Source organism: Anopheles ziemanni, chromosome 3 (assembly GCF_943734765.1).
Source record: "Anopheles ziemanni chromosome 3, idAnoZiCoDA_A2_x.2, whole genome shotgun sequence".
In the NCBI taxonomy this organism is placed as follows: Eukaryota; Metazoa; Arthropoda; class Insecta; order Diptera; family Culicidae; genus Anopheles; species Anopheles ziemanni.
The window spans coordinates 97,199,442-97,224,953 of NC_080706.1; the positions used below are offsets into that span (position 1 = coordinate 97,199,442).

Genomic DNA, 25,512 nt, shown 5'->3' on the forward strand with positions numbered 1-25,512 from the left:
ACTAAACACGAACTGAGTCGTAAACCAGGAATTGGTCGGTATGTGCATTGTGGAGGAAACACTCGAACCCTTTGCGGCTGAATGCATCGAAGAGTTCGTGCAATGGCATCCCATTTTACCATGGAGTACCGAGCATTCCAACGTTACCATCACCAAATAAGAAAGAGCCAAACAATTGGGAAAACTAAATCAGGTCACAGCAAATCATCCCCACACAATTTGGGCTCCGATGGGATGAGCTAGCATAAACCCAGTCGGATGTTTTGACCGCTTTTATGTGCATGCCAGAGCACTGGCCGATAGTTGAAATAATGCCATATTTTCTCGAAGTCGGTAAAGCCATCCGGAAAATGAAATCGAAATACAGGACGGGAAAGGAGAAAGACCGTGTGATGTGGGTTGGTGATGATGTTTGTTTAGAATATTTTCTATGCTTTATGCTGTGTCTTGGCGGCATTGCAGCACCGATTTGCCGATGCCGCAGCAGTTGCATCCATTTCTCAGCAGCGGTGATTCGTTTCGAGCACAAATTGAGCTACACGAAATGGCAATGATCGTAATGGTTACCTCCTCCATTTTTCACCCCTTTTGCACCTCTTCGTCGTTTGTTTCCTGTAAAATAAATACTCGCCCCCCCAAGCGAAGCCCTTTGACGGTTGTGTTAATTTTTATAGCACCAGAAAATAACTTCTTCTAAGACGCGCATCCCATTCGCACCATTTTCTATCGGTTTTCCCACCAGCGCGATTAGCCCGGAGGCTGGTCCCTCCATCTCTCTCCACCTTTTCCCGTTTACCTTGCCGCTTACCGTGTGCCACGTACGACGCTACGAAAATAGAACTTCGGTCCGATTAATTTTAAATGAGGCTCATCGTGAAACTCGTGCTCGTGCGAAGGGCAGCACGGGCTCCTCCGCGGGCGATGGTTGGGAAATGGTTTCGAGAGAAATTTTGGCCAACAGGAACGAACCGGTTGGACATCGGAGTGGAGCCAAGCCGGCGACATAATTCTGGCCTATTCAATTCCGATTTTTTTCTTTTGCTCTTTGCCTACAAAGAACAGCGAAGTATGCCGAAAAAGGATTCAACGTACGCATTTTATCTTTGAGGGGCGTTTTGGGCGAATTTTTCAGCCGGAAAGCAAGCGAAACATCTGGATCGAATCCCAAGGCGCACATCGATTTAATAGGGCTCCAACGGACTGAAACGACTTGGAAGACGATCGACGCTCCCGGCAAGATGTCAGGGGCAATGAGCGATTTTATTAGATTTGCGATGTTGTAATCGGTTGGCGTTCCTTCTCCCACACCCGGTCGTCTTGTACGTCTTGTGTTTCTTTCTCGCTCATTCTGTTTACATTTTGCTTCCCACTTGATTGGGTCTTTTGCCCAGATTGGGTTTTCATAAACAGCTGACACAAACAGGACTTGGATTGCCAACCTCAATACCGGCATTTTTCCAGCCGGAAAATCTCAACCCGTTGGAGTGCGATGGATTTTATTTTCCTTGCATCGGCTCTTCGGACTTTTATATTGGCTGCAGGAAAATTGTTATTCAAACCATTTTTTTATGAACATAACCAAAGTTCACAGAATGGGATGAAGAAGGGAAAGTTTGTAATTTGTGTTGAGAGATTCATACCACAAGGGATACAAACAAAAGATCGTGAAGCAATAAATTGACTTACTGATAAAGGAGCAGTTCACAAGACTAAAAAAGTCTTACTGTCATGTATACCATATATTTTATGAAAAATAAGCATGAGCTATAATTTGAAATTTACATGAAAATTTTAAACTTCTTCAAGGATCATATTCCTACTATCATACAATCTACAAAAAGAAAGATGTACAAGTATACATATATAAAATTTTACATATTTAAAGAGTATGTTAGATGTCAAAGGCAAACAAATTTGACCAACCTGAATCATTCTTCAACTCTTACCTTCTGATAGAAATTAGCATAGAAACACGATAAACGAGCCATCCTTCCTGGATCCGGAGCATGATTCGATTAACCAAAGACCAACTTCTTCGCCTTTTATGTGTTTCTTTCACTCTTTCGACGACGCATCACTACATTTTCTCTTTCGCACTAGTTTTTATGTGTATACTCTCTTGTTGCCAATGGCTGGCACCAGTGACCTACTAACGAACGTAGTAACTCGAAGTATGTTTGATTTAATTATAATTAGAATTAGAAGTGCTTCCCCGAATGACCAGCGGGTCGAGTGGGTGGCGGAGGGCTGAGACTGCTGGATCATGGGATCCATTAGCTTCCCCTACACTCGGTCACTGTATCCTATGGCGAGTGTGTGCCCTTTTCTGAATAATTAAAATTGAATTTGATGCTACCGAGTGCTGCCGGGTAGGAATCAGCTGATGCCGTCCCATGGCATATCCCTAATCCGTGCTCCAGGCCAGCAAAGCTAGTGTCTGCTGCATCCAAATCTTGCAAGCAGGATGCTGCAAGGTCCTGCCGAGGTTACTAAAATGGTATCAAGATGTTTCTCTCATATTACCCTACACGAAAGAGAGTAGAGCTTACACCATGTCTACGTATCCAAACAAATATAACCTCGAAGCTGCCCTCGCAGGTATTGCGCAACAAGCGATGGCCGGTAGAGGCTTTCCCTTTCGCTCTTCTCTTCTTGGATGCACTTAGTGTCAATTAATTCCATTGCACACCAACACCACAACGGGAGGACGAAAACAAATCCGCCCAATAATTACACCGCCAATCATCGCGAGCTGGATCCGACATCCTCATTATGCCATTTGATAGCCAACCCTTCCCGGGGGGTTCCGCTTCCCCAACTCGATAGAGAAAGCCGAAGCAAGAAGCCTCGAAATCGTTCCCACACTTACCTCAGTACCTCGCGCCCTCTCCCCGCGAAGGCAGATGGCGTTCGGAAACAATTCAAACAACTTCAATTTGCATAATTGAACCCGATGTGTGAGCGATTCTCGGTCGCGTCTCCGGACCGCGTGGACAGTCGCGCCGTTCGTCACCGTGAGATGCACCGCACCGGTCTCGACCGGTGCAAGTGCAACAAATCGCATCCATCTCTACTATCGTCATCCACGAGGCGACGGCGACGAGTGATTTATCGCGCGAAGGGTTCATTCGTTCATCTGCAACCATTTACTTCCTGCAAGCGCTACCATTCTATCTCTGTTTTTCGACATTTCGTTTCACTTTCTCACACACTCGCTTTTTTTCTTTTATTTCTAAGTTTTAATTATCCCCAACTTTGGTCGAATGGAACGTAGAGCTGCTCGAACCGGTATGTCTGTACTAGCAAACCTTCGAACAACGAGACCCGGTTCGACGACGTAATGTCGTCAAATTGTCGTCCCCTGCTGGAAGTGCAGCCGTGGCTTAACGAACAGTCCCCCGGCGTAGTGACATCGGAAAAACTCTACTAACCTACTATTTCAATTCACTAGAGAACTGAGAATCTATGTAGGCAAAGGAAAAAGTTTAGAATTTTATTAAAAAATACCTTTGATTGTCATTCTTGGTGGTGTTGTGCACCCTTAATGTAAAACCGATGTAAAATGATTGAAAAGTTTACTAAAGTATTTAACATTCGCTATACTTAGCTACATGCTCAGCTGATGGAAGCAATCACTTTTATGTCATGAATTGTGACACCGTTTGTTGCATTTGCTTCACTTGCAAGAGAAGATTCAACTAACCAACTCGCCCCATCCTGAGTTCGATAATCAACGTGTATGCAAATGTAAATGTCACCGTTTGCGGTTTCCTTTAAGACGATTGTTACGTGAACACGCCCCTGGTCGGATAAGGTAGGTGTGGATCTGGTTTGCATACCACCATCATCCGATGACGAGAAAGTAATCAATGTTCTACTGAAAGGCGACCGTACCGTCGAGCGCTGGTGCGTGGATCGCGAAACATTCGGCCATTCCTTTTGTGTAAATTTGGTCAAACGTTGCTTATAAAGATAAATTGAGTGAAGATATTTCAAATGCAAATATATTTCGCTCTTTGCTGTGGGATGTATTTTGAAACAATCCACTACAGGACAAACATCAGTCTATTAGACTTAGTTACGAATTTGCATCACGATAAATTGCTTTAGCTTAATGTTGAAAAACTGTACACTTCCCGCAGGTATAAAATCGTCTTCGAACAATCATAAAAAAAAAGCCGAAAGCAGCCCCAACACAGAATTCAAATTCGCAAGCGCCAAAATTCGATACAGAGCCACATTCCACGCAAGTCGCATTTTAAGTGTGCTTAAATTTCGCTTCCCTTTTTCGACGACCGCAAATTTGCCACATTGATAGCCGCGGACGGCTTGTTGATAGCGATCCACACCAAAAGGCTAAAAAAAAACACATTGAACGACAATAAACCCACGCGATCGAAAAGAAGTTAAACTAGTTTGAAATCCAAGCCATGGCGGATGCTTTTCCACTTTACGACCCAGTCGAGGTTGTGGAGCCGATGTGGCACAACTTATCGGGTCAGTTTCAATCAAAGGATCGGGAAAAAGATGGCCTATAACTGCAAAATGGCTTTACAGCAAAAGTGTTTCGATCAAGCTCCTAATGGAAGAAGTTAAATCCACCTGTGTCCGGTTTTTTCACGCTCAAAAAATCAATCGATTGTAAATGTTTTCATCAAAAACAGCGAATGATGTTTCACTAAGAGGGTTTGATCTTGTTGTTTATTTGCTCATCGAACCATTAACCTCAACAAACAGTCGCTACAGCGGTCACGTGAGCGGCTTCGGTAAGAAACGGGACCAGTTTTCCCGTCAACACAATCGTCAGGTCTTCAACGCCGCTCCCGTCGTCGTTCGCTGTAGCCCCTTGAGGCCGCAGTAGACCGCGTGATTCCACACGCATCACGGAATCGCTCGTACCGGATCTCCCGGAGTACGCAACCGCCTGCACCACGGAAAGGAGCCCACCATTTTCTCACGATCGCATCTCGCGCAACATCGGAACTGCGCGCAAAAAACAATACCTTCGCAAACCCGATGGCTATCGAGCCAGATGCACGCGAACGCACAATGCACGCACACTACGCACGCTCGCGCCCAGCCGTCTAATTAAACATGACGGAACACGAGTGTGCGGAACCGGGTGCTGCCATGTTTCGCGTTGCAGAATCGCCCGTGGTGAATGGCGCAAACATCTGGGGAACATCGCGGCTATATTCTAGACCCCCCCATTGATGCCATAATTGGGCGACACTTACCTCTAGTGGCCTCCGATTCATATGGTTGGTGCATTTGATTGCTTTTACATTTGCCTTCACCGGCGAGCTAAGGCTTGGCGCAAACACTCCATCCGTATAATCACAACGATCATCGGTTATTCATTTAAGTCGGGCCCCCAGTTTCACGTTTTACTGCCCAAATATCATAATTCCAAAATGCGTATTTTATGTGTTGAACTTTAAACTTTACCTGTTAACACCGGCACTACAGTGGCGCATCACCTTTCGTTTCAATAAATTGGTTGCAGTTTTATTCCCGGGTTTTCCCAGCCGAACGGTGAGCATGGAACCCACCTTCGGCGCCACGGGAAACACACATGCAACGCCAAGTAAGGCTCTAGCGCAGAACCATTTCCATAAAAACCACCCATTTGCCGAACAGGTTTTAATTTTTACTTGATTTTATTTTTACTCCTACATCTCCGCTTCGACCACAAAGACACTGATAATGTGTCAAGGCTTGGGGGTTCGATCCACCGTGAGGCCGGCGAATTTGCAAACTTTGCCATATCTTGCGTTTTGACGATACCTGGCAGGTTTTGCCTTTTTTGCGTTTCTCTTGTGCCTTCCTCCACTCCAGGTGTTTTGCTCGAAGGATTCCGGACGTGTTCGTGTGGTGTCGGGCAAACGGGTCATCCCACCCGCGATCGGCAGCGACACTGACAGCGGGACGTTAACAGCTAAGGCGGCCGTCATCCAGCATTCATGGGTAAATTTCACCACCTAAACCTAGCCACACAGGGCAGCTGGAGCTAGAAGAAGGAATGGTAAAAAAAGACCATTCTCACCTTGAGGCTCTCGCAAAGGTCGTAAAAGAGAAATTCCGCCTAACATCTACGAACCTGTCGTCGCTGGATCATGCCTTTTTTCTTGGAACATGATTGATCACTGTCCATCCGCTGTGGTCGAGCAGCATGCCCGTGTGATCGTCAGACGAAGAAGCTAAATATCAGGTGCCGCATGCCTTGGAAGAAGCTATTATGTCAATTACCTGGGGTTGAAATTTTGCGAAGAATCAACCGAAGGTCAGTTGTCCGTCGGGGGTTTTACCAGTGATGACCGATGGTTGGTAACGTTATTTTTTTGTTTCAAAGTGAATTTTCGAAGCATGATCTTCCATATGCTGGAGTAGAAAAAATCGAGAGTTCAGCTGGCCACAGATTACAAAAGAACTGCAAATTTGATTGGCTGTTAGAATAACAGCAAGAAAAACTCCCATTAATGTCACGTAAAACAAAACACTAAAAGAATCTAAAAATACCATCGCTTCGTCCTCTAGGGAAAACCGCCCCCTTATATGTAACGCGTGAAGAACGCATCCCCCAATGAATCCGAGTTATAAAAGCTTAAGGCAATCGACTCACACACCACTTTGTTTCCTATAAATTTTATGCTCGCCATGCTGTTGGTGACAGTCTTTTGCAGTTGCTTCATTCGCTCGGCTATCGACGATTTTATTTGGCGTGTTTTAATTCGAATTTCTTAACGACACGCACTCACACAGCTGCTTTTCAAACCGGTACGAGAGCCAGTTCGGATTCGCTTCGTCGGAACGTCCTTGCCACGAACGAACCGAATGCCGTTGCCATCGTCTTTTGCGTTGCTTTTGCAAGCTATTTTGGGGATAATTTTTCCCAACCAACGCTGCATGCTACTCCTTGATCCACTTCGCTCACACTTCATCCGCCGGGAGCCTGTTGCAGTAGGCATTTTCCTGTCAAAACAACACGTAGTCACCGGATGATTTGCTGCTGGGGACCGGTCGACCGAAGTTAAAAACCGGTAGAATCTCTTGGGGAAAATAAAGCAAGTGTTGCTGTGTCCTCGCCGCTTCCCCCTAAACCCCCTTCCCTGGCCGATCGCGGCGCTAGATTCTCGGAAGTGCTTGGACCTCACAGCTCTCGCGGAATGTCTGGAATTTCGTCAAAGAAAAACACGACGCCATTCCGGTGGCGCCTGTCGAATGTCGCGAGGAATTTGCGCGCATCAACAACAGCATTGCTCAGGTCGATCCACCTTCACCTTTCACCCTCGCGCGTACCCTCCCGAGCACTCCCCGAACTAGAAAACGCAATGGCGGTAAGGTCCTCGATCGTAAAGATGCTTGATAGATCGACGTACGTCTTCTCAGAGATTGCGAGGACGCCCTCTAGCTCCTGGCGAGAACAAAGGGGAACTGGACGGGGGTGTTTATTTTGTTTGCGTTTTTTTTCGTTATCGACGTTGGGGTTTTTAATTTAACGCCACACGAGAACGGAATATTGTACCACTCCGTGGGCAATTCAGTCGAACAGTTACCAACAGACGGACGCTACGATGGCTGATTTTTATGACCTATCCTAAGGTCCAGTAGGATCCTCTGGTAGTGGAAAACCTGTTCCCATATGTGCCCGCACGAAACAAAGTTTTCAGCCATCCGTCCAACTGGGTTTGCGTCGCAAATCTTCCCCGCCTATCGTCCACCGTATACGTCGCGTGTTATGGTTTACAATCGATTTGTAAATTTTACGATGGGTCGGCCGTTACAGCCGTTATACGCACCCTAGAACAACGACGTCGATAGCGGGCCGTTGCCGATGATCACCATTCGTAAGCGGGCCAAATGGATTTTTAAAGTTCCAGTTCGGTAGTGTTGTCGTTTATGATGATTTACAACTAAATAACTCAAATGTCATTGACATACGGTGCCACGCAGGTGAGCATTACCGAGCAAGCACAGCTATGAAGGGCTCGTTCCATCTTGCGCCCCATAAATATTTATCGTTTCTTTCCCATCATGGCTTGTGGCACTCTAGAAAATGCGGAAACCGTTCATAAAATTTAAAAAAGTTTGATAAAATTGCGTCATCAGCTGCGATCATCTTTTCGGCGAACCTAGGACACGGTTTGTTTGTCATAAAACGCCAAAGGGTTGCCATACTGCCCGAATAATGATGCTGTATATTTGACAACAAGAGAAAGATATTGTGCAAATAATACTCAACAAATATAGCCGCGGCAACTGTTCGCACCACCGGCCTGGCTTCTCTGGAATGTCAAGTCCAAATTTAGAACAACGGTAGATAACAACCCCCAGTACCTGGTGGACATTCGGGGTCGGTGCAGGACTCGCGAGTCTCCGTTGTCATCCTCCCACCCGAATTCGATGGTTGTTTGATTACGGCGGCACGGTTCGGTGGAAAACATTTTCTCCGTTGCTTTTCGCAGCGGAAACGGAAACGCCTCCTCAGCTGAATCAGATATCCCAGCAGATGCCGGCTGTTCCGCCGGTATCCTTCGCCCGCGTGTCGGAAGGAAGCGGCAATGGCGGAACAAGGTGGCGCAAAATTCCTTTCCAATTACTAGCCCCTGGTTCTTGTTGTTTCGGAATGAAAAACGCTATAAGAGCGGGTTGGTTTTTGGGTGGTGTTTCTTTGGGGTAATATTTACCCAAAGTGAGGTCGTGGAGGAAACGTTGAATCCACCGATCTGGATATCGCCCGAAGATATCTCGCGAACGTCATTGCGCCTACGATCTTTAGAGATGTACTACTAATGAAACGAAAGTTGACGACTTCAAGAAGAATTTTATTCATCTTTTCATCGGTTTGTTGGATTTGCGTTTCGGCTTTATTGAACATCTAGATCAGAAACATCGGTCGGTACGGCATGGCCACATAATGTCACCCTGTTTTTCTTTCTGTATAATTTTTATATTTTCTCTCTTTGGTTTGGAGAATAATTTCCTGTACTCTTTATTTTCGGAACGTTATGTTTTCAAGTCTAAGCCAACGCACCATCGAGTCGTTTGCGGCAAGTGCACTGAAGTGAATGCAGCGGGCGTGCCTCGTTTGCTAGCCGGCGATGTAAACAACACTTGAAATGCCGCACTGGTGCACATTCGGCTGCACCAGAACCCGACACCAGCCGCAAAGGGAGCGCATTAACGCACCGATGGCTGATACGGCCGATACGGGACGCGCAGACACTATCGAGCCATTTCGTTTATCTCGAGTGAGTCGCTGTGAGTCCGGGGGTGTGTTGGCATGGTCGCTCCACGCCGATAGAAATCTACCGCCCGACGAATGGCCATTTGGTTTCCCGAAAGGAACCCTCTTTCCGGAGCAAGTACTGCAGATGGTAACCATGAATGACCTCACCCCACAGGTTCCAAAGTTATTGGACAACCTCATCGGCGTTAGTCGGCGTGATGGGGGCCTTTTTTTGGCGTTCTTCGACAGTTCAACGGTCCACGCTTTTTTCCGAGGAAAGAGCACGCACTTAGTGCACAAAGGGCACATTTCTTTATAAACTAGTTCCGATTGTAGGAGTCTGGGAGGTGTAGATTTTCTCCCTTCTTTCAGTTGTAAAAGCCTTCAAATGAATTATCATCGTCTCTCATATAGATACATGGCACGTGGTGCGTAAGGGCATTGAAATAAGGGTATTTGAAAAATATGACCAGCAATGCCTAATGAATCCGACCCATCGAACGGTAGGCTTTCAGTGTGCCAGACCTTAATGGTGAGATAGGACTTCTCCTAAAATCTGATTATCGATCGTATGAGTCGATCCAGAACAGCAGCAATCCGATTTAACTTGGTCCATGCTGGTTACGAGCTCAACGTCATCAACGTTTTCAGTAGTCAAATTCGTCGGAACTATCGGCACGCTACTGATTTGACAATGTACAGAATACATCTCACATTCAAATAGTCCATGAGGTCGACACGCATGACAATCGTGAAACGCATGAAACGCCTCAAGGGTTTTTATCGTCCGGCTGCTCGAAGCCGCTGACGGACAACAGTTTTCTTAGCATCCCATGCAAGTCCATCACACGTTCATGTTACCTGCCACGAAGAGGGTAGAAGTAGTTTTTGCTCCTCATAGATAAGTGTTTATGGCTTTGCGTCCACTAAGACACTTTAATGTCACATTCCTCCCACCTCAGATGTTTCAATCATTTTGATGAAGTTTCTTCTCTTTTATGATCCTTCGCGATGGACGATTACGCGTTGCTCGTAAATGGTGGTAGATTCGCGACCAGTGATGCTGCCGAGATTTCTACTCTGCTACTGCAAAAGCGACACAAATTGAATTAACGTTTAGCGAAGTTGCCGACAAATGTGAGAGGCTGGTGATAATTTTTGCGGCATTTCGCGACCACGACGAAAGTCGGTTTCTTACCCACCAACGCGTGGCCGGTGGGAATATAGTTATTTCGCACACGGATGAATGACGTAGGAGAGAGTCATTAAAAAGATAAACCAGATAAACCTTGCCGAAATCCGGAGTGCACAAGGACTTAGTCGAGGTTTGGAATAGATTGTGATATACTGTGTGATATAATAAACAGAAAAACAAGATCAACTAAACATCCCATTCTCAGGAGAAAGTAAAACAGGTTCTATATCTTCTTCATCCACCGGGATATACCGGCCCGAACCTGAACAAACACATCCATTGTTTATATTTTCCTTCTTAATCACAAATCTGAAGGATTTGGAGTGCCCTATTACAAGCAAAAGCTTGTATCCTTCATTCACAGTCGGCGAAACAAACAAACTAAAGGCACCATCCCCGAACCTGGTCTTCTTGAACTGCTGCAAAGATTGAGCAATAGTCTCAAAGTGAAATCTCCGGCCCGTTTCTGACGGATGTGAGCTTTCTTAGAGATGTAGGTGGCAAACGATAGACGCCTTTATCGGTGGGTCGAGCAAACGTAGACCATGGTGCCTTGCTAATGGAGTGAACTCAGGATGATGAAGATTGCTTAGGATCGAGGACATAGTTCAGGTAGGCAATTGACGATTGCCCCTTTTCCTCGTGAAGGTAAAGATTACGGCCTTTATTTCGTTAGGCCTTTCGTGGCTGAGATAAGCACTAAGTAAAAAGAAACACTATTCCAAACCGTGTACGGACGGATCACATTCTTTTGCTGGCGGGAGGAGATGCCACCTGTTTCGTTCAGCGTCTCGGGCTTCCTCCGTCTGTGCGTCGCCAATCCGGAATACCACGCCGCGGGTGTTAACGGAATGTGTCAATAATTTTCCGGTCCATCGGCGAACGAGACGCACTGCGCACTTGACCAACGCCTGCTCAGAAGAGCGCACTTCAGGCACATCTCCAACGCTGATGAGTTTGTTTGACATCCGGTTCATATATGCTACCGTCGTCTGTCTGTGCTCATCACTCTATTTGTCACCGGAGATTCGAGGACGGACGCGGCTCTTTTGGCAAACGTTTAGCAAAAACGTGCTGCCGCCTTACAAAACAGACCAAACGGCCCATACATTGCCGGGTTTCCAGAACAAATTAAAGCGCCTTCAAGCTGCTCTTAGGGTAAACAAAATGGGTGGCGAAAAAGGGAAGGCTGATCAAATTCAATTCAAATTCGAGCCACGCGTACTGTTGTGTACTCGCAAATTGTGGCGTGTGATTACTGCATGGGAGCCTCATCGGAGGTTCGCCAAAGTGGCATGACCGTAGAGGTAGCAGGTTATAAATAGCAATGCGCGACGCTTGAAATGATACTCATCGATGTTCGATCTTTCATAAATCATTAGACAATCGAGCGCGTACCGCTGTCTCTCAAAGAAATTACTGTAAATGGAGACATGAGGGATACGTTGTTGCTTAAATCTGACCTGAATCGATCGAGTTATAACGAAGATTAATGCCTGCTCTTTGAAAGGCCATTAAAGGCTAATAAAACATTCCAATAACACCGTGGGATATGCGTCACTCATACATGAAGTTTTTGCCATCTTCGAAGCAAAAGGATAATAATGTTTTTATTTTACCGTCAGAGAAAAATGCGATTTATGAACAGAGCTATTTAAAAACGAAAATATGTGGATGTGGCCTGCCAGAAGCATCTGCTTTCGCAGCATCAAAAGTATCCGCCTGTGGCCTGGCAGTTGACATTCAAATAACAACTCGTCACGGATCGGAATTATAAAGAAAACAGTGACGAAATAATGTCAGGAATGTCAAAAAGATCTCCCAGTTGACCGCAATCGAGAAGCCGGCCGAAGGAAACTCCCACGCGCTCATGACGTCACGTCCGCGAAGCTTCCGGTGAGCAGCGAAACACGTGTCAGTGCCGCATCAAAGTCCGACACTCCGCCCCATTGCCGGCGCCATCAACCTTGATCGGGTTGTGTCTTTGCTAGAGCAAACATAAACTAAACACATACGTACTAAACGTACACACATACACGCACACACACACAACCATGGAAGTCCTAAAACCACAAGCTGATCCAGATCTTCGCTGCATCTTCCGCGGTCACGATCAAATAAAAAAAACACCATCCCTAACTTTGTTGCTATTTCTGAGCCGCGCAGTCAATCGGCGGGTCAATTTGGGACTTATTTTTGGGTTGCGGTACAATATTTTGCCTCCCGTCCTCTTATTCCACCGCTCCTCCGATCAACGATCGGGATCTATTTTTAACCCTTGCCGTTTCCTTTCTCATCTGTTCGCCAATATCAATGGACGGTTAATTTTAGAACCCGCGCCCTCCAGGGCGCTCTTCTCCAGGGAGGACGGTTTGGACGGAGCGACGACACGCCGTGCAAGATTTGTTTGTTTATGTTTCCCGTTCACTTAATGTTATCGCCAACATTTCGGACGTGATGAATCAGACGGTGGAGGCAAACGGGGCAGGTTGCCGATCTCTGCAAACCGGCCGCCCCTTGATGCCACCCTCTCCACATGCCGCTTTGTGGGAAAATTTGAGTCAGCTGCCACAACAAAACAACCAGTCGTCCTGCTATAGTGCTAGAAAGTGACGATTTATGGACTGAATCGATTGACAGCCTCCAACACTCGCGGCTTAGGTAAATCAACATGCGCCGCCCGCCGCAGCATGTTGGGTTCTGCTTTTCCGTTCTCTCTTCCCCAACACGCGAGCAGGAGTAAACATGCTAAATCTTCGCCACAAGTAGCATTCCACAAGACGGTCAATTTGGAACACATTACGCATATTTGCGCGCTCCGCCGGGGGCGTTTTTATACACACACCCTCGGCGATCGGCGCCTTGTTTACATTGCTTTCCCGTGAATCACCAAACGGTTACAATTCTATTTTTTATCATTTACTTCCTCTACGCAATGCGGCCGTCGGTGTAGGTGGACGATGAATCATGATGACTAGATAAGATCTCAAAAAAGTGCGATCGTCATCGAACACAAGATTTCCTACTTGCTGTTTAACGTTCTCGCCAAGAGGGCCTTCAATTACGGAAAGATTTGCCAAACCTGCGTATCCGCACACGCACTCTGCGATCGCCTCCGGTGTCGTAGATGTTCGTACGCCCCTTGATGTCACTTCAGTACCTGCGACATGATCAGATAGCTCCATATCGTGGCACATCAAAAGCATAGGCCCGAAAAATACCCGCCGACGTAGAGTGATGGACAGCCGAAGAAGCCTTTGCCTCACGATGACTAGCTACTTTGACGGGGTAACTCGGGGAACTACCTACTATTACGAGCGGCAAACCATCAAGATCCTAGAATCGTCAAGGGCATGTCGTTTCGTGTGGAACTGTTCGAAACGCACAAATCGTCAGTAAGCTCCCGTCGAGTTTAAAATGGTCGGGGTGTCATTAGCAAAAAATATGAAAGTCCGATGCATCTCTAGCCGAACAGAGGCACTCGAGCTATGGCCAACGAATGCAGGCAAATTTCACGTAAAAGTAGTTAGGTCGGTTCGTCGCCATCCTAGCATGACCGGAGACACATCTGGTTTGTGTTAAATTCGCTTTTCAAGTCAACAGGCTGGGGGAAATGGCGTAAAGGCCTGGGCTGCCGATTTGTTTGCACGCCTTTCTCCTACGATCGTCCTAGGTTCTAGGGTAGGGTACAGACACCAAGTCAGAAACAACAGAAGAGGGAGAAAACAACATTTGTAATCACCCGAGCCGAAAGTAAACATCCTCTTCAAGTTTCCATAATTCATGTCCCACCAAAAATGTATGCATTTCCAACTGCAACTGCAACTGCAACTGCATCAACACCGCAACTCGGCGGTATTGCAACGCCGGTACAGGGGTAGAAGTAGATTAAGCGTACTTATCGACGGATTAACAAAGCTACCTTATGACCACGTGTATACTCGGCTTAGCCAAATGCCTTCGCTTATCCGAGGGGTCGGACCCGGGGCCTTCGCCATGGACTGAAAAGTATAGATGTTTTATGCATTGCAGATACCTTCCCTCTTGAGTCTTACGATCATTATCCCATGCCAAACCAATCGATAGCGAGATGAACACGACCAACAATCATCCAGGGTCAGAGGTGATTCGTTCAGAACGATTGAACGACCCGGTCTGCAAGGCAAGATGGTTCCACAATTTCGCTCTCTGGAAACCATTTGTCATGCCCTTGATCCTTTTCCTCGCTTGTTATTCTACGGCATGTTTTTCTAGTTGTTTTTTATTTTCTCCTCCCAAGACCTTCGCTTCAGCTAAAAGGAAAAAGGAGGAATGGAAAATTTTGCGACTGCACACTTCCGTTGTTTACTATTTTATGACCCTTGACTTTATGTTTCGAGCTAGAAGATGTCGGCTATCTCTGAGTTCACTGTCGTTGTATTCCGAAAAGCTAACAAGAGGGTAATAAACATAACTACACTTTCCTATTTGTTTGCATACAGTTCTTTTATGGGTTGAAAGAAAAAGTTTTTAATGACATTGTAGCCACCTTTTAGGTCCCCATCAGGACCAGGTTGATCATTTTTCCGGCCCACAATAACCAACCAGCTTTGAACCAACTATAAATAGCACTACGATAACAACTTCTACTTTTCCTCCAATGCTTGCTTCATCCGTTCCTAAAGTATTGAAAAAAGTCTTCGCCGAGGAACGTTGCGAAACATGTAGTCACAACTTGGAAGAACAATTGGACCCCCGGACATGATGACCGTTGCCATTTAGCTGTCAGTAAGCTGACAGTAGCCGAAAAAAACTCGATCCATCACTCTGCCGCACGCCACAATCCACTACGTGTTGACGGCGGTCGCGTTTTGGAGCCATAAAATGTTGACCAACAAAAACACTCCCGAACGATGCGGCGCTCAACAGAAACCAACTCAACAGAATTCCCTAGGTGGGCTAATACATAAATTCGGCTGGCCACAATCCGAGCGATAAGCTTAAATTGTTTTCAATATTTTTTTGTGTATGCATCCAAGTACATCTGAACCGTGTGAGTTTGTAGATACCATCGCGGGGAATTCCCTTGCTGGCGTAAAAAGATTTCGCTTACCAGCTCAACAAAACACCACCCAAATCAGCGTCAACTTTACGACGAATTAGTCTCCTAATCGCGAAGCAATCGTTCCACTGGAGGAGCGTCAGTTCATTGTGCGCTAGAGGCGTTTTGTTGGGGCTTTGGCTTGTCTCTTACATCCCTTTTCTTTTCCTTTCGAAAGAGGGGAAATACCGGATCACTGAAAACCCCCGAAAAACCACCGTAAGACGTGAATGGTGAAGGAAACCCCGAAAAGATCAAACGGTTTCGCGATCCGGATCCTGGTGAACCGATGAGGTGAGCCGGTGAAATGATCGATCAAACATAATGATCGTAGATGTTTTTTTTTTCTTTGCGTCACGTGCGTTGTTATTTTCCCCCACCAAGCTGGGTGCCCCAAAACGGTGCGCTCGAATCGAACCGGATCACTTTGCGGATGCAACCACGTGAATCAGCAAATTTATGTGCGGTAGGTTTCTCGTTGCCTTATTCTCTGCCGAACGGTAGCCGAAATGCGTGCCGGGAGTTTCTGGTCACGTTTTCCGACGAATGAATAAAACGCTAAAAAAGGGGGCCCGAACCTTTATGTTGTAAGGCAAACGAAAACTTTCTCGAAATCAAGGTTTCAAAAGAATGAAACCCCTCCTGGGGAGCACGCTTCGATAGAGTCATCAACTCGATCTACAGCGCCTAATTAGCAGTCGATCTTTATCACCGACCTTCTGCATGAGTTTTAAGCAGTAAAAGGGGATCAGGTTGTTCTTTGCTAAACAAAGACGATTCATCCTTCTTCCATGTTTTCCATCATTTAATGGCATTTCTTCGAAAAAAAAACTGCAGATACATTATGTGAACTGTTTGATATGTACTCCGAAAGACCCCTTATACGAGTATAGTGAATTAGTTTCATTGCAGAAATGCACCTAGTTCCGACCGCATGTGAGATGGGGCCGCATGATTATAATCTTTACAACCGAATGACTGCGAGATATCACGGGAATGCGTTCAAACAAGCGATTGTAAACGCTGTGGTTATGTTCGCACGATAAAGATTTATGATGTTCGTGACGAATGCGGGCATAAAAATGGTTTCGTAAAGATAACTGCAGCTCATCAAAGCTCATAAAGCGGAAACTTGGTGGAGAATTGATGGCAACCGAAGGTTCATTAACAGCTTCTGTTTATTTGCTGGGGGGTAGCTTGTTGATCAGGTTCATTTCTAGTTTAATAATTTATTACTACAAAATGAGCAGATATTGACGATTGGTTGTTCTTTAAAAATCTAATAACTAACTTTACGCAATTAGAATGAATAACTTTTAAGTCCCCTACGCAATCATGATCTGCTAATCCCAATTGCTCTCTGGGTTACTTGTTGCAACTCAAAATTTGTTTATTTGGGGTCGTTGGATTTGATTCATAGGTCGAAAAGCAGAAAACCTTGATTTGATAACTGCAATAAATGTGCGGACCTTTCGTCATCCTCAACACCGACTCCGTTGGTGAAACGTAGAGGCAATGTAAGGCTTTGTCGTACAGCTTTTTTAGCTTTAACTTCTTCCCAGCCATCAGTTCCCTAGTGATGATCATCAAAACGACGTGTCTGACCGTCGGCATCGACCAATGCACATTACTGCTAATTACTATTTATCGTTGTTGACTCTGTCGGCTCGAACGATAATACTTGTTTTTCTTGTGCCGCTCCTGACGCTCTTCCTTGGCCTTCCCCATCGGTGGCATTCTACCATCTGATAATTTGCAACCCCGAACGTGGACTAGAGTAGTCGCTCCTGGTCCGGTGTAATGTACCCACTCCAGTAAAGCTGGTCCACAGATTTCCTATTTTCATCACATTCCAGCTTCTTATGCCGCCTTTGCCGACTGCTCCTTCTTATGACAATATTCGCACTGTGCAAACACACCCCTTACATATTGGCACATCCGTTTGGATTCGGTTGGCCCACGGAGAAGGCTACTCTAAGAGTTGCCGCTAGGTGACAGTTGAAGATCTGGTGCTTTCTTTTTCTTTACGGTATTTTCTCGGATCGAACACCTTGCCGGCAGTGTGTGGCTCTACGCACCGTACTACCGAGGTGAAGTAAGCCGATTAGCTGATACCTCCTCCAAGACCGATGGGATCGTCTGCGTGTGGTCTTCAGTTGTGACCGAACAAACAAGTGTTGGATGGTGTCATTCCGTGGCGCGATGATGTTATATACCTGTGTGGACCCCGAACAGTCGTTCAAGAGGCGCGCTACTCGAAAGATGGCTATTAGTTGGCGATTGTATCATACAAAACAAGTTCGCCCGTCCAGCAAGCCTAAGGGGGATTACATCGGCAAAAAAGAAAAAATATTAATGACCCACAAGGAATACTTCACAATGGTTTATCCACAAATTCGCTTTATTCGCTTGGAATAAAGACCCGTTAATCTAATCTATGAGCTAACATGGTAGATTAGGCTTCCAAATGACGATCATCTAAGACTCCGACTGGTATCATCTGCAGACCACACTCACAAATGAGTCCAATAATTGTTGCAGAGCCGGCCTCTTTGGCATCTTCCAACACCGCGAGTGATTGATGAACATATCTAGCCCAAAATTGATCACATTCGCATAACATTAGCATCCTATTTTTCGCCTTTCCAACGTAGATCAGCAGTGGATGGGAAGCCTTTTTATCTCAATCAATAAGATCGTCAAGCTCGAAGGCCCCGGTCAAGAGGAGCCTTTGTTTATCCGACATGTGATGACGACCACTTGAAATATGACCCTTTCGCACGGATGGATGTTTTGGTACACAAACCATAATAGTTATGGGCATGGTCGACGCCTTTGCCAAGAATCGGGATCGCTACGAGGCGTCCGCTTCTACCCAACAACACTCCATAAAACTCTCAATTCGTGACCTGGGGTGCATTATTTATGCTGCAGTAAGATGATGAAAACGAAGTCATGATGAGCTTAAAGGCGAACCATCACCCTCTCAACATCTATCGCGCTGAATAAAAAGTCAAGTTTAGGCGTACAAAATATTAACCCGTCCCAGGCCCCATAGTTCTGTGAACTCCCACGGAAACGTAATCCCTTGTGTTAGCGGCGGGGCATATGTAAACCAATGTGAAGTCACTACTCGGGGAAGTCGCTGCTGGGGAGAGGCAGCTGGTACCGAAAACCACAAACGTCAACTAAATCATACATGCGCGATGCATGGCGATCAAATACTTGAAGCATTTAAAAAGCACGCGCCTAAGCAAACATATCCAGTATAGGCCCCTACCGGTAGAGCAAGGACATCGATTGCCGAGGGATAGATAGCGTCGACCCAAGAAAAAGAAGAGGGCAACGTGTGAGTGCTATATGCTTCATGCAATGAAAAAAGAGCCTCAGTAAATAAACGACCCATTAAGGGTTTAGGTTAGAAATTATGGCGTACGAGAAATGTCTGGCACAACGCCCTTCACGACACCCAAAGCTCGTTCTTCATAGCCGAAACCGAAAGGATCTCTCCCACGATCATAACCGTAAAATTGTCAGATTGCCGTAATCCGCCTGACGGTGCGGTAAGTCAGAGGAGAATGGAAGTAAATTACGTGCTAAGCAAACAATCCCATGGATTTCCTCTTCCACGGACTTCCGATACCTTCCGTTCACGTTCCAAACTGCTAATCCAGAAGGGTAACCGAAAAGTTTGTTTTGTTGGGTTTTATAATTCCGGTCGAAAGTTGTTCCCGTTCGTTATGCATTTATGAGTGCAAGGACCTGATAAAAAAACCCGTTAACTGGGAATAGGGCTAGTATTGCTTCTTACCGGGTTATAGTTTAAAGATGGGATCACCTACCAAACCGGAAGCCTTTTCGGGTCCCCGACCAATAACCTATCCGGCAGTACGCACACGTGTCAACGCTCAAACCAGACAGGAACGTCGGTTGATTCGGGTTCACATGTCGATCGAACAAACAGATGCCTTAAATAAATTCGATTAACAACTCCCTCGCATATCGTCATTAGGTAAGGAATCCAAGCCCGAAAAAAAAAACTATCAAACCCGTTAAAAAGATTCAGCTGGTGCCCATGGCGTCCTCAGGCATGTCAACCGCTACCGAATTCGTAATCTTCAAAGTAAACAACGCCGGCAGGCGGCAAAGCAGCAAGCGGCGAGGAGGAGTTGTGTCAGACACTCTATTTACAAAAGTTATTCAATCGGAAAAAGTGGATGCCGTCCAAAAGATTTCGATAATGGATCCTCCTTTTTCCCTAGCCCGGTGAGGGGAAAGGAGTTTTCTTTTAAGAGCACGCATATCTTATTAGCATCGTTTGTCTGAAGGGAGTAGCTTCGGTCGCTTACAGCACGAGTTGATGTAACCTTGTCACTGAAGTGCATTCCACGAACCAGAGGATTCAGTCTGAGCAGCCTACACCTCACACCTACCCTGGTCAGATGCATGTGGAGTAGACGGTCACTGAACGTCCTGAATAGTAGTAGCGTGTATTCAATTTCCAGGGAACTCCTTCAAGCTTCTAAAGCCTTGTCGCTGGCAACATCCTTTATGTTGTCTGTCAACAAGTCATTCAATTCAGGGGTCAAAGGATTGCCTCCACATTTAGTTCGCCTATATCGTCGCATCGCGACAAGAGGCGTATCTTTAGGAGTTGCGCACAAAAGGGCTCAAGAAATTCCCCTTCAGCATAACGTACGCGGCCGTCGAAGACTGTCAGCCTCTTAAAGACACCTTCGAAATCAGTGCATCAGGACCTGTTGGGATGAAGGCAGAGAGAGAGAATATAAGTATGTGCATACAAGCTGAATCGAATGTGCTCATGGCGCATAATGACGATGGAAAAACAAGTACAATAGTTCACCAAAGGTTCAACATAAACCAAGAAGGTAAGCGTCAGTTTTACCTTTTTTTACATATCTTGGAACCTTGTGCCTCTGCACTCACGCCGCGTTTTCGCCGCGTTTCGACGTGTCAAGTTTGATGTCAAAATATTTGCACTCGTCGGTGTGTGGAATCTTCCCGTCGTCGCCCGTCACCGTCGCGACTCGTTTCGACCCTACGTATCGCAGAGTCCCACATCAATGTTAGCCCTTGCGATGCGCCACACATGGGGACCAGGGCGCAATGTCACGGAAGCGGGAAAAGAGGAAACTGTTGATACACCCTCGTGGCCCAGACTGTCCACCCGAGGTCGTTCGGTCACTGCATACGGTGGCACCTCCGAAACAGGTCTTCCCAAAATCATCAGACCACCCTTGGCGATCATCAATAAACGGTTTTCGAAGACTAGCCCAACCCACCTAGGGGGTGGGATTAGAGGACCCAAAATGTTCGAACGTTCGACACACATATGTTGAGCGTTTCAGCTGTAGGTGACCTACGGCACATACATTTCAATTGTAACATCGCTGGTACTACTTCCCATACACACGCACATCTCATGAGAGCACGTGCTAATTGAAATTGCACATTCCTAAAATTGTTCGGCTTCCACTACCGAAAATTCACTTCCACCACCCTACTTCTGTGGTGGGGTTTTCCACGCTTATATGGATATATTTACACGAGATTAACGTCACCATCGGAAGGTCGCTTCGTAATGGCATCTCAAATAACTCCATTGCGGAAATCGGTTAGGGAACATACATGAAGCCTGCGGACATGGAGAAGGTGGGCCCTTGTTGTCCAATGCATTTGACTCTCCGACTGTGCCCAGTGGATTGGGAAGGCAATCACCTCTCGCTGGACTGTTGACATGGCCCAACTCCAGAAGATGGCTCCCTCCATAGGACATCCTTATCGGCTTGTCAAGGTTGGCAATATTTCTTAATTTAATTTTAAAGTTTTCTTTCGTTATCGAATCGCTTTAGAATTGCGGATTCCTTTCTCTTCGAACGTTAAGCCTCCCCTCCCATTAAAATGGCATAAAGCCAGGCGAAGAATTTTTGGTATTATTTATTCATACTTTGAATATTCAGCTCACCATGGATGGCAGCAAATGGATCTGTATTAATTGACCCATAAATTTGGCACCTGCCATGACTGCCTGGACTTCGTAATGGTTTTCCCTGGGCCACCCCACGAGGATGTTCACTGTCTAGTACTGGTGAGTGCTCGGTTTGGTGCTATACCATCTGTGACTTAAGGCCGCACAAACCACGTCCAGAAACCGGTCCTCGTAACACTTCTCAGCGCTCGGTTCGATGTTACTTGATTTAGTGGCGATGGTGGTTCTTCTTGTTTCATTATGCATAACAATACCAATCGCGTTCAAGAAAAAAAGAAGGCGGGCAGAATGCCCCAAAATTCATTTCCATAAGCACACACACACGCGGATTATGACTTTGTTTTCGGCGCTGCGTTTGACCAGTTTCGGCTAGGAGCCTTTACCGATTCATTCATTTTTATCGTTAGTTGTGATTCAAGCACTCCCCTGTTTTCACTTCGTCTAATAAAAAAATTAACTTCGCAATTCCAGATGAACGTGAGCCAGCAGGAGTATGAAACCAAATATGCCGAATATTTGAGTCGAGTCAATCGCCGCCATGCCGGTGCGCTCGCCGGAGAAGGTTGGTTCGAACAGAGGCGTCTCTTCAGCTTTCCCGGTACAGGTGAGTTTTCAATCTATTTTCACTATCCTGTTTCATGGGTTCTGTTTCACAAGACGTGTGGAGCTTCCGAACGAGTGTCTTGCAAGAGAAGAAATGGTTAAGATTTTACGGTCAGTGATATGCAAAAAAGGTCTTAATCGAAGAAGAATAAACCCCTTTGCAGCTGTTTTACGAGGGGTTCGAGGTCATGGTTAGCGGTTTTTGGGCCTTTGTTATTTGCTGATAAATGTAGCTCTCATCCACCCTGCAATCCTCTGACGGCTGTGGTTTTATTTTTAGTTTAAACTGGAGCCACAATTTAAACATGAAATGGGACATAAATTGTAGGATTTTCAAACCTGCTCCATAACCTCCAAGTTGCTTCATTAGTTTTACTTGCACGGGTTTTTGTGTGGACTCCGCCTGAAACTGTGTCGAATATTTTTTTCTTTTTTTTTTTTTTGATCGATCTTTAGTAAGTGCACGAAAGTTTGGTCAACAGTCTTCAGAAAATGGAGCTTGTTTTAAGCCTAAATATTGTTAATTAACATTACACGCTCGAACAATTCTACATTAATACAAAACCGTTACCGTGAAAGATTACTGCAGTCACCGCGTTTGTTAAGCAACAACTAAAATCGGACCACATTTAAATAATCCCACGTGGAGGTCGCACGTGCATGCTAGCCCACGATGAACACACATTTATCGAAATGACACAAAAATGACCCATCTCATTAGGCACCATTTGTTTCGGTCCGATAACGAAGTCAGTATGTTATTTGTAAAGACTAGGTAAAACGGCCCGGTTACGCGGCCCAGTTACAGGACCCAGGTACAGGACCCGTTGACAGGTCCCAGTTACAGGGCCCGTTTACAGGGCCCGGCAACACGGCCAATTTACAGGGCCCGTTTACATTGCCCGTTTACAGGGCCCGGTTACACGGCCCAGTTACAGGATTCAGTTCACAGGGCCTGGTTACAGAGCCCGTTTACAGGGCCCATTTACAGGACCCGGTAATACGGCCAATTTTCAGGACCCGTTTTCAGGACCCGTTTACAGGGCCCAGTTACAGGACTTAATTTACAGGGCCCGATAAGTCGGCCCGTTGACAGGTCCCGTTTACATGCCCTGGTAACACGGCCCGTTTATAGGTCCCGTTTACATGGCCCGGTAATACGGCCCGCTTTTAGGGCCCGGTAAGCAGGTCCGTTGACAGGTGTCCCCAAAATCTCGAAAACGTTTCATTTCCTTCGTTCTGCAAACTTTGAATGAAACTGTGTAGCACGTTCACGTTTTGCTTTGTTTTATTTCGGCAAAGTAACCATCGACTACCAAAAACTCGTTCAGCGCAAGAAAAATTTCCCCTACCATCCTGCATCCATAGTATCCTTAGCAAAAGCACAGCGGCTGGGGAAACCTGGGGAAAGTGCGTGGGAAAACCGGAACGTCGAAATTGTCGAAATTGTGCATCTCGCTTACGTGCTCGCTTCGCTCGTTCACTTTTGCTATTGCTATCTAAGCTCAAGGTCGAAATTGTCGAAATTGTTTGCATCTCGCTTACGTGTTCACTTCGCTCAATCGTACTGTCTAATGGAACCACTCAGTTAGCGGAGTTTGTATAGCGACTAGGTAAAACGGCCCGGTTACACGGCCCAGTTACAGGGCCCGTTTACAGGGCCCGTCTACAGGGCCCGGTACCAGGGCTCGTTTACAGGGCCCGTTTACATGGCCCGGTTACATGGCCCGGTAACACGGCCCGTTTGCAGGGCCCGGTAACACGGCCCGTTTACAGGGCCCGGTAACACGTCCCGTTTACATGGCCCGGTTACAGGGCCCGGTAATACGGCCCGGTTACAGGGCCCGGTAACACGGCCCGTTTGCAGGGCCCGGTAACACGGCCCGTTTACATGGCCCGGTTACATTGCCCATTTACAGGACCCGTTTACATGGCCCGGTTACATGGCCCGGTAACACGGCCCGTTTGCAGAGCCCGGTAACACGGCCCGTTTACATGACACGGTAACACGGCCCGTTTACAGGACACGGTTGCAGAATCCATTTACATGGCCCGGTGACACGGCCCGTTAACAGGACCCGTTTACAGAGCCAGGTAACCCGGCCAATTTACAGGACACCGTTACATGGCCCGGTAACACGGCCCGTTTGCGGGGCCCGGTAATACGGCCCGTTTACAGGGCCCGGTTAAAGTCCCGTTTACTGGGCCCAACCTTATGGAAGTAGTTTTATTATTAATTTTATTCTTCGTTTGTTATTTTCATCTCGTTGCCACCTTTCCCAAGAGTAAAAGCAATGTTCGATTCGAAATTATCCCCAAAATCTCGAAAACGTTTCATTTCCTTTTGTATGCTCAGAGAAAACGGAAACTATTTCAGTACGATGGTGCAAACATTATTACGCATACGGTAAATGGGGGTACACGGTGGTGCAAACATTTTTACGCATACGGTATTTGGTTTCCCTTAGCAACAGCATAGCGGTTAAGGGGAAATTCCGACGCTGTAAAGGGGAACCTGACGCGTCAGCACAGTGCATCTCGCTTTCGCCCTTCCATCGCTCGCTCACTTCTCGCTATTGCTATCTAATGCCAACGTCACCTTTAAGCGCAATTTTAGAGTGGACTAGGTAAAACGGCCCGGTTACACGATCCAGTTACAGGACCCGGTAACAGGACCCGGTAACAGTGCCCGTTTACATGTCCCAATTGCAGGGCCCGTTTGCAGGGCCAGGTTACAGTGCACGTTTACAGGGTCCGTTTACAGGACCCGTTTATAGGACCCGTTTATAGGACCCGTTGACTGGACCCGGTTACAGGGCCCAGTAACACGGCGCGTCTACAGAGCCCTGTAACACGTCCAATTTACAGGGCCCGGTAAACGGCGGTAACACGGCCCTTTCACAGGGCCTGGTAACACGACCCGTTTGCAGGGCCCGGTAGCACGGCCTGTTTACAGGGCCCGGTAACATGGCCCGTTGGCTGGTCGCGGTTACAGGGCCCGGTAACACGACCAATTTACAGGTCCGGGTTACAGAGCCCGTTTACAGGACCCGTTTACATGGCCCGGTAACACGGCCCGGTAACACGGCCCGTTTACAGGGCCCGGCTACAGAGTTCGGTAACACGGCCCGTTTACAGAGCCCGGTAAACGGCGGTAACACGGCCCGTTTACAGGTCCCGGTTACAGAGCCCGTTGACTGATCCCGGTTACAGGGCCTGGTAACACGACCAATTTGCAGGTCCCGTTTACAGGGCCCGGCAACATGGCCCGTTTACATGGCCCGGTAATACGGCCAATTTACAGGTCCCGGCTACAGGGCCAAACCTTATGGATGTAGTTTTATTGTTGATTTTATTCGGCGTTGGTCATTTTCATCACGTGAAGCACCTTCTTT

At 46.6% G+C, this 25,512-nt stretch overlaps 1 protein-coding gene across 1 annotated transcript in view; it reads left to right on the forward strand.

Moving 5' to 3' along the window:
* The window catches only part of LOC131285968 (uncharacterized), a 31,288-nt gene that overhangs the window by 2,133 nt on the left and 3,643 nt on the right, over positions 1–25,512 (forward strand). The window contains exon 3 of the mRNA XM_058314821.1: positions 21,986–22,118. Within this exon, the coding sequence (XP_058170804.1) occupies positions 21,986–22,118 (133 nt within the window). The remainder of the gene's footprint in view (positions 1–21,985; positions 22,119–25,512) is intronic.